General features: G+C 38.0%; 1 protein-coding gene across 7 annotated transcripts in view; it reads right to left on the bottom strand.

The window, feature by feature from the left end:
- Tab3 (TGF-beta activated kinase 1 (MAP3K7) binding protein 3) overlaps positions 1-12450 on the bottom strand; it is a 58927-nt gene that overhangs the window by 21321 nt on the left and 25156 nt on the right. For all 7 annotated transcript variants that reach the window (XR_007106456.1, XM_047536746.1, XM_047536744.1 and 4 more), the window contains 2 exons: positions 5227-5418; positions 39-1500 (listed from right to left, as the gene is read on the bottom strand). Coding sequence is in view for 6 of the 7 variants with exons in the window: in XM_047536746.1 (XP_047392702.1) it covers positions 39-1500; positions 5227-5328 (1564 nt within the window). In the remaining variant the exon portion in view is untranslated. The remainder of the gene's footprint in view (positions 1-38; positions 1501-5226; positions 5419-12450) is intronic.

Below are 12450 nucleotides of genomic sequence, written 5' to 3' on the forward strand. Positions count from 1 at the left end.
CATAAAGATTAACTTTTATAAAAAGGGTTAAAATTTACCTTGTGTATAGGCATAGTCATCTGATCCAGAACTAGAACTCCTCTGATATTTATGGCTTCCCTTTTCTCCCCCAGAGCCTGGTATCACTGAAATGGGCTGAATAGGTTCTGGTGCTGCAGAGCGCTCTTCTTGGTCCACTAAATTTAGAAGATTTTCAGTTGTTGCTCGGCCTACAGTAATTTTAAAAACTGTAGTTGGGTTTGGTATCACCCGAGGAGATGGCGATGGAGCACATGAAGGTCCAGTTGGCTGTGTGTATGTAATATACACAGGATTAACATTAAATGGAGGTTTTGGTTGGTTAGACATCCCTCTTGAAGGAGAACTTGAAGGTGGCGTGGTGGCTGTGTACAGCGAATGCTGATTCCGTGGAGACGGTTGATTACTGATGGGTGAAGGACTCCTAGTAATTGTTGTTCCAGGTCTTTGAGGAGGTTCAACTGTAATTTCTATCTTCTTCATGGAACCTTTGGGTAAGCTAGATGCTGTGTATGGGAGATAGGCTACTGAGTGGCTTCCCTGTTTCTGATAGCTAGGAGGTCCTTGTTGGTATAGATGGGGTGGAGTAGTTGAAGGACTAGGTGGCATAAACACATGGGAGCTCGGGTGGCCCAACTGGGAAGGTTGCACTTGATGCTGTGGAGAGCTGAAGGGTGAAGGACACTGAGAAGGAGGTGGTGAATGGTAAGCAGACTGGGGGATCTGCTGCTGTTTGGGAGAATACTGAGAAGGTTGATAGTTCTGTTGGTGTGGATAAACAGGTAAAGGACGTTGGCTATAATGAGGCACTGGGCCCTGTGGTGAGGACTGCCATGGCGTACTCTGAGGAGTTTGTCTTCCTGATGAACTTTGAGATGTCTGTCTAATATAAATAGAACCAGGAGACCCATAGAGATTGCTTGGAATTTGTGGAAGAATCTGTAAAGCTCTTGGTACAGTCTGTCCAGAAGGGAGGTTTTGGGACACTGTAACAGTAATTGGATTTGTACTATACCGAGGTATGTGCATGTATGAAGGAGGTGGTGGCGGCGGTGGTGAAGGCCCTTGCATAGCAGATGGATTCATTCCTGTTTGCAGGGAAGATGGCTGTTGAGGTGGCTGTGAAGGAGGAGTAGCTGCACTTCTGTTCTGTTCATTCATAAAAAATGGATTGTAGTTGGGAGTAGCAGCCACAACAGCTGGAGCTGAGTGTGGTTCCTGAACTAAACATATCAACTGTTTACCTGCTGTATGCTGTGGGTCAATGTGTCCATCACTTGAGCTATGTACCAGTGTTCGACCACCATTAAGTTGAGCTCCATCTCCTGGGTGGTAGCTACCAGGAGAATGGATACCCAGGTTAATATGCAAAAGGCGATTTCTATTCATTCTATTGTCATCTGGACTATGGTATTCCATATATAAGTATTTGCTACTCTCCTGGGACAGGGCTCGGCAACAGGCTTCAAGATTGTTGTTATTCTAGGGGAGAAAAATGGTAAAAATAACATTGGCAAAATTAACAAATCTTAATAGTGGAAGTCAGGCTTTATACTACTGTCAGAGTAAGTAGAGAGCAGTACTTTAACCACAAAAAAACTTGATGGTCATCTATCCTGAAAAGAAGATTCCAAACGAATCATATTAGTTTATAAACATTTAATGCACATTACTAGTACTACCACTACTACTACTGCTACAGAAATGTAAAGTACCTACTAATGAACATTGTGACTCAACCCCAAGTTTTCTGACTCCAAATCCAGGACTCATTTTACACTTGTTGCATCTCAACAAATTAAAATGTTGGGCTAATCTTGGATTCACCACAATTGCTGCAATAAATAAGTATAAGCAATATCCATCATTAATAGTCAAATTGATAAAATGAAAATCACGCTTTAGTTTTTAAAAGGCACTCTAAACACTGAAGAATAAAAAAGCATAATAAAAGTCCTGAAGTGTTAAAACAATAAATTCCAAAGCAGCCTTTTGCTTTTACTCAAATTTATCCCTCTATAACTTAAACTTGTATCATTATAAAGATTTAAGTAAAGCAAAGAATCAGTAAAAAAAAAAAAAATCCCATATTTTGAACCATGACTCTGACTTTGCCAGAGTTGATAATTTAACAAAAAACCTGTTCTCAACTGCCTTAAATTCATTCACATTCCCACTGTCTCAAGTTTTTATCTGCTAATGGTGACGTGATATACTTTCAAAGATTTGGATTTTCTTAGTTTTACACACACAGATAGTACTAACAAACTCATATTTTAGTAGTTCTAATCAACAGTAATCTAAGTAATAAAAGCCTCCCTTTTAAAACTTTAAGATATTATAAAGCAATTTGCCATTAAAATACAAAATTTTTAAACTATTATAATAAAACATTATTCAGTGCCTTTGAAATGATCCATATTATCTATCATAATCCAATTATGACTTTCTAGCTCATAAACATACATACATATAAATATGCACACACATACATATTCCTTTATGGAGAAATACATTTTATATAAAAAACGCTTCTGTTGAAGGTTAAACCTAAAACAGGACCTACAATGCTATAATTTTAGAATTGGGAGAACTCAAGAGTTCATATACTCCAACTCACATTTACAAATGAGGAAAGAGATGGCTGGGGAAAGTTACTATGACTTAACAACAGGCACTGAACTAGTTAACTGAAGAGCCAATTCTAGATTCCTGGTCTCCTGAGTCTCAGTTCTCTTTCCACACAGTAATTTCAAGGGAGAGGTTGTTTGTCCAAAAAGATATTACTAAACTGGAGCTTTAGAAGTGAAACAACATATTCAGTCAAGCAAACTTTTGCAAAATGAATTCTCAGGAATATAAAGCATTGGGTTCATTGAAACTCCTCAGCTAATTTTTATCTTTTCCTTATAAAAAGCTTTTGATATTAAAATCCAAATGCTTCTAAAAATACCAGAGAAAGAAGTGTTAGTTGGCATTTAAGAAGAAAATCAGAACACAAAGATTTGACTTTCTCTCATCCCCCTTGAAATCTTGCTAAGGAAGGGAAAGGGGCTGGATATTAAAAACAAATTTGAAGCAAAAGGATTCAGACTGCCAACTAGAATGTGTCACTGACAGAGTTGAAGGAAGAAAATTTGAAAAATGAAAACACAGTATCTCCAAGCTTTTTATAAACTTATGGATTACGGGGAAACACATTTTACTATTTGATATTTTTATTATTAATCTTGAAATTGCATGTTTTCTACATAATGAATTATGTCCCCTAACTGGTCTCATCACAAAAAGGATCCAAATTCAAACTGCTAAAAACAGATTTATCAACTTATTCAACTACATGTCTATAGTGACAAACTGAGTAAATTTTCCTTTTTAGAAAAATTTAAAATCACAAATGGAAGTATTGGCAAAAAACCCCCACAAGAACAGATTCAAATGCCATATTTGACTTGCTAAATGTCATAAAAAAGAAAAACAAATGGGTGAAAATGTGTCAAAGAGTAAATAAATGGTTAAAGAAATAAAAATTGTCTAGTTGGATAAAGAGATCAGAATAACTGCCCAGAGAGGTTTTAAGGCTTGCATTTTAAATGCAAACTTGTAAATTTCACAGATTTTTAGAGTGAACAAAGAAGCTTTTCTAGAGCCAGCAGGTGGTAAATCTGATACACTGTACTAATCCCAAAGGAAGAAAAAAAGTGAAAGACTTAGAACAATGCAAATAACAGCAAATGTTCACCACATAGAATTTCAAGTTCTATTCACTTAGTGTAGTTAAGTGGCCATTAAAAAATGCATGTACTCAAAAGTCAAACAAAATAAGGTCAGAATTCAGTGGAGCCCTAGGATAGGTGAAGAAAGTGATTTCTAGGATGTATTTTTTCAAGTAGAAGACGCTCCTGCTTGGTTTCACTCCAGTGGGAAGATACCTTCGGTCTACCAGAGACTCAAATGGGGCTAAAGGGCTGAGATTCTGACTGGGAGTGTGTTACAAAATACAAAGGCAACCCGGGCATGGTGTTGCATGCCTGTAATCCCAGGCGACTTGAAGCAGTGAGGCTGAAGCAGGAGGATTACAAGTTCAAGGCCAGCCTCAGCAATTTAGTAAGACCCTGTCTCAAAATAAAAAGGGATGTGGGTCAGTGGTAAAGTGCCTCTGGGTTCAATCCCTGGTACCAAAACAAAACAAAAAGGCAATCTAACACAAAAACTATAAGCCCAAAGGGCTAGGCCTAGTAAAGGGTTTGCAAAGGAAGTGCCTGTTACCACTATTATTCTATATGTGTCTACTTGTAAATAACCTTCCCTGTTTATAGGTTTAGGTTATATCCTCAGTTACACTGCACTAAGGTGGTGTGAACGTTTGAGTACTGACTGCATGTGAAGAAGACCAATGGGTAGAGTGGAAATACAGCTCCCAAAAGTAAACTAATTGGCAAAGTGCCATAATCCCAAACACAGAGATCCTGTGAAGGATTATACAAAACCAAACAGGGGAAGCAGCAGGCCTGTTTACTCTTTTGTCCCTTGAGTGGGAAGACACATTCTATTTCAGAGATAAAAGAATTATTTCACCGTAGGACAAGACAAGGGGAATGCTTATGAACTAAAAGTGGATTTACACTTCAAATCAGGTATTAGTATAATAATTTACCAACCAGAAAACCAGCAAGAAGACTCAGAAATGGATAGTGTACTTCTAAAGAAGTTAACATGATAATTTGAGATTCAAAATTTAATTCTAGGGGGTCGGGGTATAGCTCAGGGATAGAGGACTTGCCTAGCATGCATGAAACTCTGGGTTCCATCCCCAAAATTCAAAAGTTAAAGAATATTTCTTTTCCTCTTTGCTACATGCCTTTACACTTTCCTCAACATCAGTGGTTCTCCATGGGAGAGATTTTTGCCTCTCATGGGGCATTTGGCAATGTTTGGACATATTTTGGGCTGCTACAACTATGGATATACTACTGGTATCTAATGGGTAGAGGCCAGGGAGCCTGCTAAACATTATACTGGGCACAAGGCTGAACTCCATAACAAAGAATTATCCAGCCCCAAATATCAACAGTGTCAAGATTGAGAAATCCTGTTTGAAATGCCCCCCGCCCCCAACAAACAAAAGTTTCAGTTACCACAATACAAAGTCAACACTAATAAGGAAAACTATAACTTAAAATCACTAGTCAGTAGCAGGAAATTTACCTGTAACATGCATTGAGACACCACACCCTCTGGAATTTCAGGAAAACGTTGTCGGAGATCATGGAGGACCTGAATATCAAGCTGTGGACTGCTTTGCGCCATGCCAGAACAAATGATGGTCAAATTTCTCTTAGGAAATTGATGCTAACCGGCTTTCCAAAAGTAATGATCTTCCAACACCACAGTCATTTCCTATTAAAATAAAATGAAATAGTTAAGCCTAATTACATATTTTACTTTATTCAGTTATCAATATATTACAAATAAGAAATGCTAAAAAGATACCTAATTTCAAGGTTAGAAAACTGAGGGATTCAACTAAGCCAGAGTCTTCTGATATAATATAACCAACCAGTGGCTTAAAAAAAAATTCAGCTTTTTTTTTTTTTTGCAGTGCTGGGGATTGAACCCAGGGCCTTGTACTTGCAAGGCAAGCACTCTACCCACTGAGCTATATCCCCAGCCCTCAGCTTCATTTTAATGTTGAAAAAAATAGCAGCTAGATTTAAAGTAAGGAGTGTTATTATTGGCAACCATATTTTTTTAAGCCTTGAGAGAACCTACTTAGGCATAATCACTCATGCTTTTCCAAGGGCTATTTCACTCCTCTAAAGCACAGTAATTATTTTGATGTCTGAAAAGTCACAGATGACACAATGATACATCTGCCAGAAATGCTTTCTATCTTCCCTCCCAACCACCCTGTTTCTCCAAGTCCTACTGATCCTGTACCTGTCGACTATGGTAGCATGTCCCCTGAGGATGCTCCCACTGACACCCTGCCATTCAGTCCTGCTGCCATGCCTACATTGGCTAGAGAGACTTCTGTGCTGCCATTGCAGGCTGTGCTTACCCTCACACTAGACTACAACTGTATACCTAAGAATCTCTCATATAAAACTTCATCTCCTACTGGACCATGTTATTATGCCAGAGAGTGGGGAAGTACTCAAAAAATGAGAGCATGTGATAAGGAATGGTAGTCAGTCTGAAGAGGCTCCCAACAGTCAAACCTGTAAGAAGTTGGACAACAAAATAGAGAACAATAATGAATTATAAGCCTGGGGAAAAGAGGAATCTAAGTTCATAACAATGACAGTTAAATAGGTGTGTAAATATATGGGAGAGAAGGGAGGGTTTCTACTGACAGTAGAATCCAAATGGTAAATGTGCAGAACATTGGAGTAGGAAAAATCATTTTGCAGTCATCACAGTATAGACTGCTTCAAGTAAGTATTATCCATCAATGGATGCTAAATCTAGGGAAATTCTGGATGAATAGTATATATTATACATGATCTTACAAATGTTTTTTCCCAAAGTTTGTTAATTGCAAGGGAGGAATTATAATTATCTAGTGGATAAGCTGAACAACATCGGGTCTCTGTGATCAAAATGGTATCATCAACGAAGGCCAGATAGACAGCATATACCTCCAGATGTGACATCCTGAAAAGCATACCTCACTTGACAGCATTCCAGTCAGGAATGTAGAATCTGAAACTACTCATGAAGAAACAGACAAACCCAAAATTAAAGATGTACTATTTTTAAAAGGGGGGAGGAGTAAGGTGTGGTGGCACACACCTATAATCCCAGCTACTTGGGAGGTTAAGGCAGGAGGATCAAAAGTTCAAGGCCAGTCTCAGCAATTTAGCAAGAACCTATCTCAAAAGAGGCCTGGAGATAAAAACGCAGTGGTAGAGCACCACTGGGTTCAACCCCCATTACCGGCTGTGTGTGTTGGGGGTCGGGCGAGCGGAGATGGGTGATGTTGTCTTCAAAAATGCCCATGTCATAAATGAGAAAGGCCAGAAAAATGTCCCAGGTTAAAATAATAGAGACATGACAAAACTAACCTGATCCTAAACTGAATCTTAAGGTTCAGGAAAAATGTCATACAAAAACGAATCAAAAGACAAAAATGAGTATTCTATTCATGTTAAATGTATCGAATGTACTAAGTGTACTGAATTGATAACTGCTGTGGTTGCATACAAGAATATATTCCCAATTTTAGGAATTAAACAATGAAGCTTTTAGAGATAAAGGGCATACAACTTATTCTCAAGTAGGTTAGGAAAAATATATATCTTGAATATGTGTGTATACTCAAAAATGTACATACACGTATATACACACAGAAGAAACAAACTATAAAGCAAACAGGGAACCATGTTAGTAGGTGCATCTGAGTAAAGGCTATATAGTATTCTTTGAACTTTTATTTTTGCAATTTCTGTGAGTTTCAAATTACTTACAAATAAAAAGTAAAAATAAAGATGAAAACAAAAATCAAATGCCAAAAAAAGTCTGTAATCTTTTCAAGGCGCATGCTTCACTCACTACTGCATTTCCAAAGCCCAACCCCAATATCTGCCCAAATATATTAAATGATGAATTGACTGTACTATATTAAACCAACCTGATAGATTTGGGTAAAACACTATTTTTTTTTTTTTTTTTTGGTACCAGGGATTGAACCCAGAAGAGCCTAACCATTGAGCCACATCCCCAGCCCTTTTTTATATTTTATTTATAGACAGGGTCTCACTGAGATGCTTAGGGCCTCGCTAAGTTGCTGAGGCTGGCTTTGAACTCACAATCCTCCTGCCTCAGCCTCCCGAGCTGCTGGGATTATTAGCATGTGCCACCATGCCCAGCTTCCCTAAATTGTCCCCCACCTGACCAAATACTGAGGAAGCAGAGATTACCTATGTACAACAATCTGTAAGTGCTTACGAAAAAAGAAAAATAAGTTTAGACTACTGTATCAATGAGTACATTTTCTCAGTTTGCCCATTTCAAAAATATTCCAAATCTGAAATCCTGGGATATTACTAGATTAATCATCTAGGTTTTAATTTAAAATGTAAATTATTTCAAAGCCTTAAGTGATTAACTTTTTTTCTGAAACAGGGTTTCAATTATCCTCTTTTTTGGAGGGGAGAGGATACTGGGGATTGAACCCAGGGGCACTTTAGCACTGAGCTACATTCCCAGTTCTTTTTATTTTGTGAGAGAGGGTCTCACTCAGCTCACTCAGCTGCCAAGGCTGGCGAGGCTGGCCTTGAACTTGCAGTCCTCCTGCCTCAGCCTCCCAAGTCATTGCGATTACAGGCGTGTACCACCTAATAATCCATCTTCTTGATCAAAACAAACATTGCCTTCCATTTTCACAATAAAGCAATCTATAATTTTCACTAACCAAAGGAATCCTAGCTAGATGAGTAAACTTGCCAAGTCACTGAAGCTCTAAGGCAGCACTGTCCAATAAAAATATAAAGCAAGTCACTTACCTAATTTTAAATGCTCTAGTGGCCACATTAAAAAGTAAAAACAAAGAGCTAAAATTAATTTTAAACCAGTATATCAAAAATATTGGTTTAACATGTAATCAATATAAAAATTGATATTCTACATTATTTTTGTCAAACTAAGTCCTTGAAATCCAGTTAATAGCACATCTCAATTCGACTGGTCACATTTTTCAAAGCCCAGTAACCATCTATGGTTAGTGACTATTGTACAGGACAGTACAGCTCTAAAATTTTAGGATCTTAATTTAAATGATAGGCTAAGACAACCCTTGGATTCCTTAATTCAATATAGGTGGAGCATTCCTTATCCAGAAGTCCATAATCTAAAATGTTCCAAAATCTGAAACTTTTTGAATACCAACTGATGCTCAAAATTATTTTCAGGTTTTGGAACATTTCCAATTTTCATATCAGGGATGCTCAACCAAAAAAGCCTAGGCAAACATTCCCAAATCTGAAAAAATATGACCTCTTAAATATTTCTGGTTCCATGCACTTTGGATAAAAGATACTTAACCTGTATCTCCTTTGAGGGTATACAAAAGATGAGGCACAGGATCTAGCACAGACTAGGTATTCAATATATATTCATTAGGTGAAATGGAAAAAAACTCAGTTTAATAGCAAAAATGACTAATCAAATCTGCTTGTATTTACAGAAATAACTTCCCTATTAGGAAATGATCCCTAACATTTGAGGGGTTGACCATATTCAGAATACTTCATGGCAACTTAATCAAAGCTTCAATAAAGGGCTTTTCATGTACCCAAAGGCTTGAGATTCCCTAGCAGCACCAAAAAATGGTTTTGTTCATTCCCCCACCCTAAAAGTCTTTAATACAAGGACCATACAATTGTCTCCTTATCAGATAGAAGAAAAGATGACAAGAGTCAAAAAGGACAGAAGTTTCAGATGTCAAAAGCATGGGCTTCACATACCTCAGAGCTACTGGGAGCTACTGGTTCTCAAATAGCTTTGTCAGTCTCCAGAGATCTCTGGTGCTACACCAAGGCCAAAGTTACCGTTAATTTTATCACTATTATTAGCTGCCATTTAATAAACCACTATGCCATTAGTAGCATATGATTATGTCCAATTTATAAATAAGAAAATGAGCAGATGGCAGACTCTTGACTCAAACCCAAGCCTGTCTTCTCCAAAGTCTGTGGTCTTCCCTACATCACTCACTGGTACGTACCATGGACATCCCGAAGACACATTCCCAATAATGAGTGCCTTTCTTTCACTGGCAGGTGAAAAAATACAGCAAACCCTCATTGGCTTATCATCCGAATAGGAAGTTATGGGTATATGAGGAGGTGGAGGGTTCGGAGGGGGAAGGAATTCTTTAACAAATAATTTAGCTCTTTCAGGACACACAAAAAAGTCCTAAAGGGAGGAAGTTGCCTTATATGTACAGTTGAAAAATCATATTAAAGTATCTTTCAAATTGAAGCCAACAACTTGCACACCCATAAGATGGTTACTATCTTAAAAGATGATTAATGGTGGACTGACTTTTCACAACAAATACAATCTAAACTGATAAAAAGCCAGGTGTGGTGGCACATGCCTGTAATCCCAGCAACTTGGGAGGCTGAGACAGAATTGCAAGTTCAAGGCCAGTCTCAACAACTCAGAGTGGCCATAAGCAACTTAGTGAGACCCTGTCTCAAAATAGAAAATAGAGCTAGGGATGTTGCTCAGTGGTAAAGCCCTTGGGTTTAATCCCCTGTACCCTCCCTAAAAAAAAATTGTTAAAGACATATTTTCCTTAAGGAATTATGTATGTAATCTTTTGTGTGTGTGTGTGTTGCTAGGGATTGAACCCAGGGCCTTGTGCTTGCCAGACAAGCGCTCTGCCAACTGAGCTATATCCCCAGCTCTTATGCATATAATTTAACAGTGGTTGGCACTCTGCCCTCTACAAACATTCATGCACATAAGCACTAATTGATGTGGATAATCATTTAGTATTTCACAGTACAATATAGTATACTCAAATAAACAATTTCTTGAACATTATATAATATTAAAATGTTTTAAAAAGTGATTTCCCTTTTGTGCACAAAGGGGTTAGGCCAACAGTTTACAAACAGAAAATGTTCTGGCCAATAAATTAAGTCAGCTTCCTTTAAAAATACTTAACATTTTACAGTAAAGTACTGTACTATATTTATTTAGTCCCATAGAAAACAACTAAAATGAAAACACTATTGTCTATCATATAGTGTCTTAAAGATCTGGCTACAATGCAGATCAAAACATACACTCCATTCTTATCCATAAATATCAATGTATGCACCAATTACTTTGAAAAATACACAGACTTTAACATTAAAATGGGCTGCTATTTTTAACCCAATATTAAAATTATTGAATGATAGTTTGACACTTTAAAACTAGGTAGAGGACTCAAACAGTATCTACACCACACAGGCTAGTTTCAAATGTGACCAAACTCCTGGGACATCCTTGAAACACCCCCACTAAAGAAGCCTAGACGGAATACAGAGCTGTATGGGTAGTAACCCTAGATCAAGAAAGAAGAAATACTGAAGGTATAAGCTCTATGATCATCATGTAGTTCAGGGCCAAATGAACCAAGAGATTCTGCAGGGTTGAGCCATTATTGCCTGTCAGCTTTGTGGGGACTCCTAATTTTTGAAGGCAAGACAGTGTCTGGAGGGACCAGATACTCGGCTTAGAAGGAGCATCATGGAGGCTTCCTTCAGTTGTGCGGCCACCTCCCTAATTCAGAGTACTAGCACCACAAGGAACAGAGGGTTCTGCTTCTGAAAAAGCAGCTGTTAGGATCTGTCCCCAAAGAATTCCTCCTCCCACAGAGGAAGTTCCCCTGCAGGTCTGTTCTGATACCACAATTCCCCACACTTGAGAGAAAATGATGTGGATATTTAAGTGCTTTGTTTCTACAGCCTTTTCTGAGCTCAGCAAACACACAGGATGGTGCCATTATGGCTCAGAGTGTTGTACCTCTGCCAGAATTTTAGCTCACTTCCTAAAATAATTATATCAGAGGTTGCAAACCAATGGTCTATGGGCCAAATCCAGCCCCACAGCCCACAAATCTGCCTGGTTTGAACTTGGAAGTGCTTAAAAAAAAAGTTAAGCTACATTTTAAAATAAGAAGACTTCACATAAAAATTTATATATCTAGTTTCCTAGACGGTTTGCAAATTCAGACAATTTAGCAAATATTAGCAACAACTTGTTGAAGCTGGGGTACCACTCCCCTTTTAGAAAGGCCAAATCGGCTCCAGTCCCTAGTTCCTATACTCCCTAGGGGTCCCAGATACCGAGGTCTGGACTTGCTTCATTCATTTACACAGATGCTAGGTTTGTCACACCAGAAATATGTTCTAAAAGAGGATACTATGGTAAATATCAGTTTAGTCTAATGTGTCTAAGACATACTAGTAAGGCAATAAATCTGGGGCATAATTACAAAAGATTGTCCCAGGACAGGAAAGGTATTTGGCACCCTAGCCGTGCCCGCCCCCCATAAAAATCCCAGAATACCCAAGCAGCCCCTAGTGGCACACAATCACTCGGCTCACAATCACTGCTATCATGTTAAGATTGGTGAGATGAGCATCTCGCAGGTTTGAAGTGTGCCTTGAGAGAACTTTTAAGATTAAAAAATGAAAGAACCGCTCATTTTTCTGATTGGGCTAGCCCAGTAATAACTGTTGAACTAAAACAAGTATGTATACCAATATAAAGCTTTGAACTTTATCCATTTTTTTCCTGCTTTGGAGATTTTGATTTTAGATAATATTAAACAATATTTACCTACCAGTAATGTTGCTAAGTGCTTTACCTCATTTTATTCCCAAAATAATCCCAAGGGAGAGAGTTAATAATATCATCTACATTATACAA

The sequence above is a fragment of the Sciurus carolinensis genome, chromosome X, assembly GCF_902686445.1.
Source record: "Sciurus carolinensis chromosome X, mSciCar1.2, whole genome shotgun sequence".
Lineage (NCBI taxonomy): Eukaryota > Metazoa > Chordata > Mammalia > Rodentia > Sciuridae > Sciurus > Sciurus carolinensis.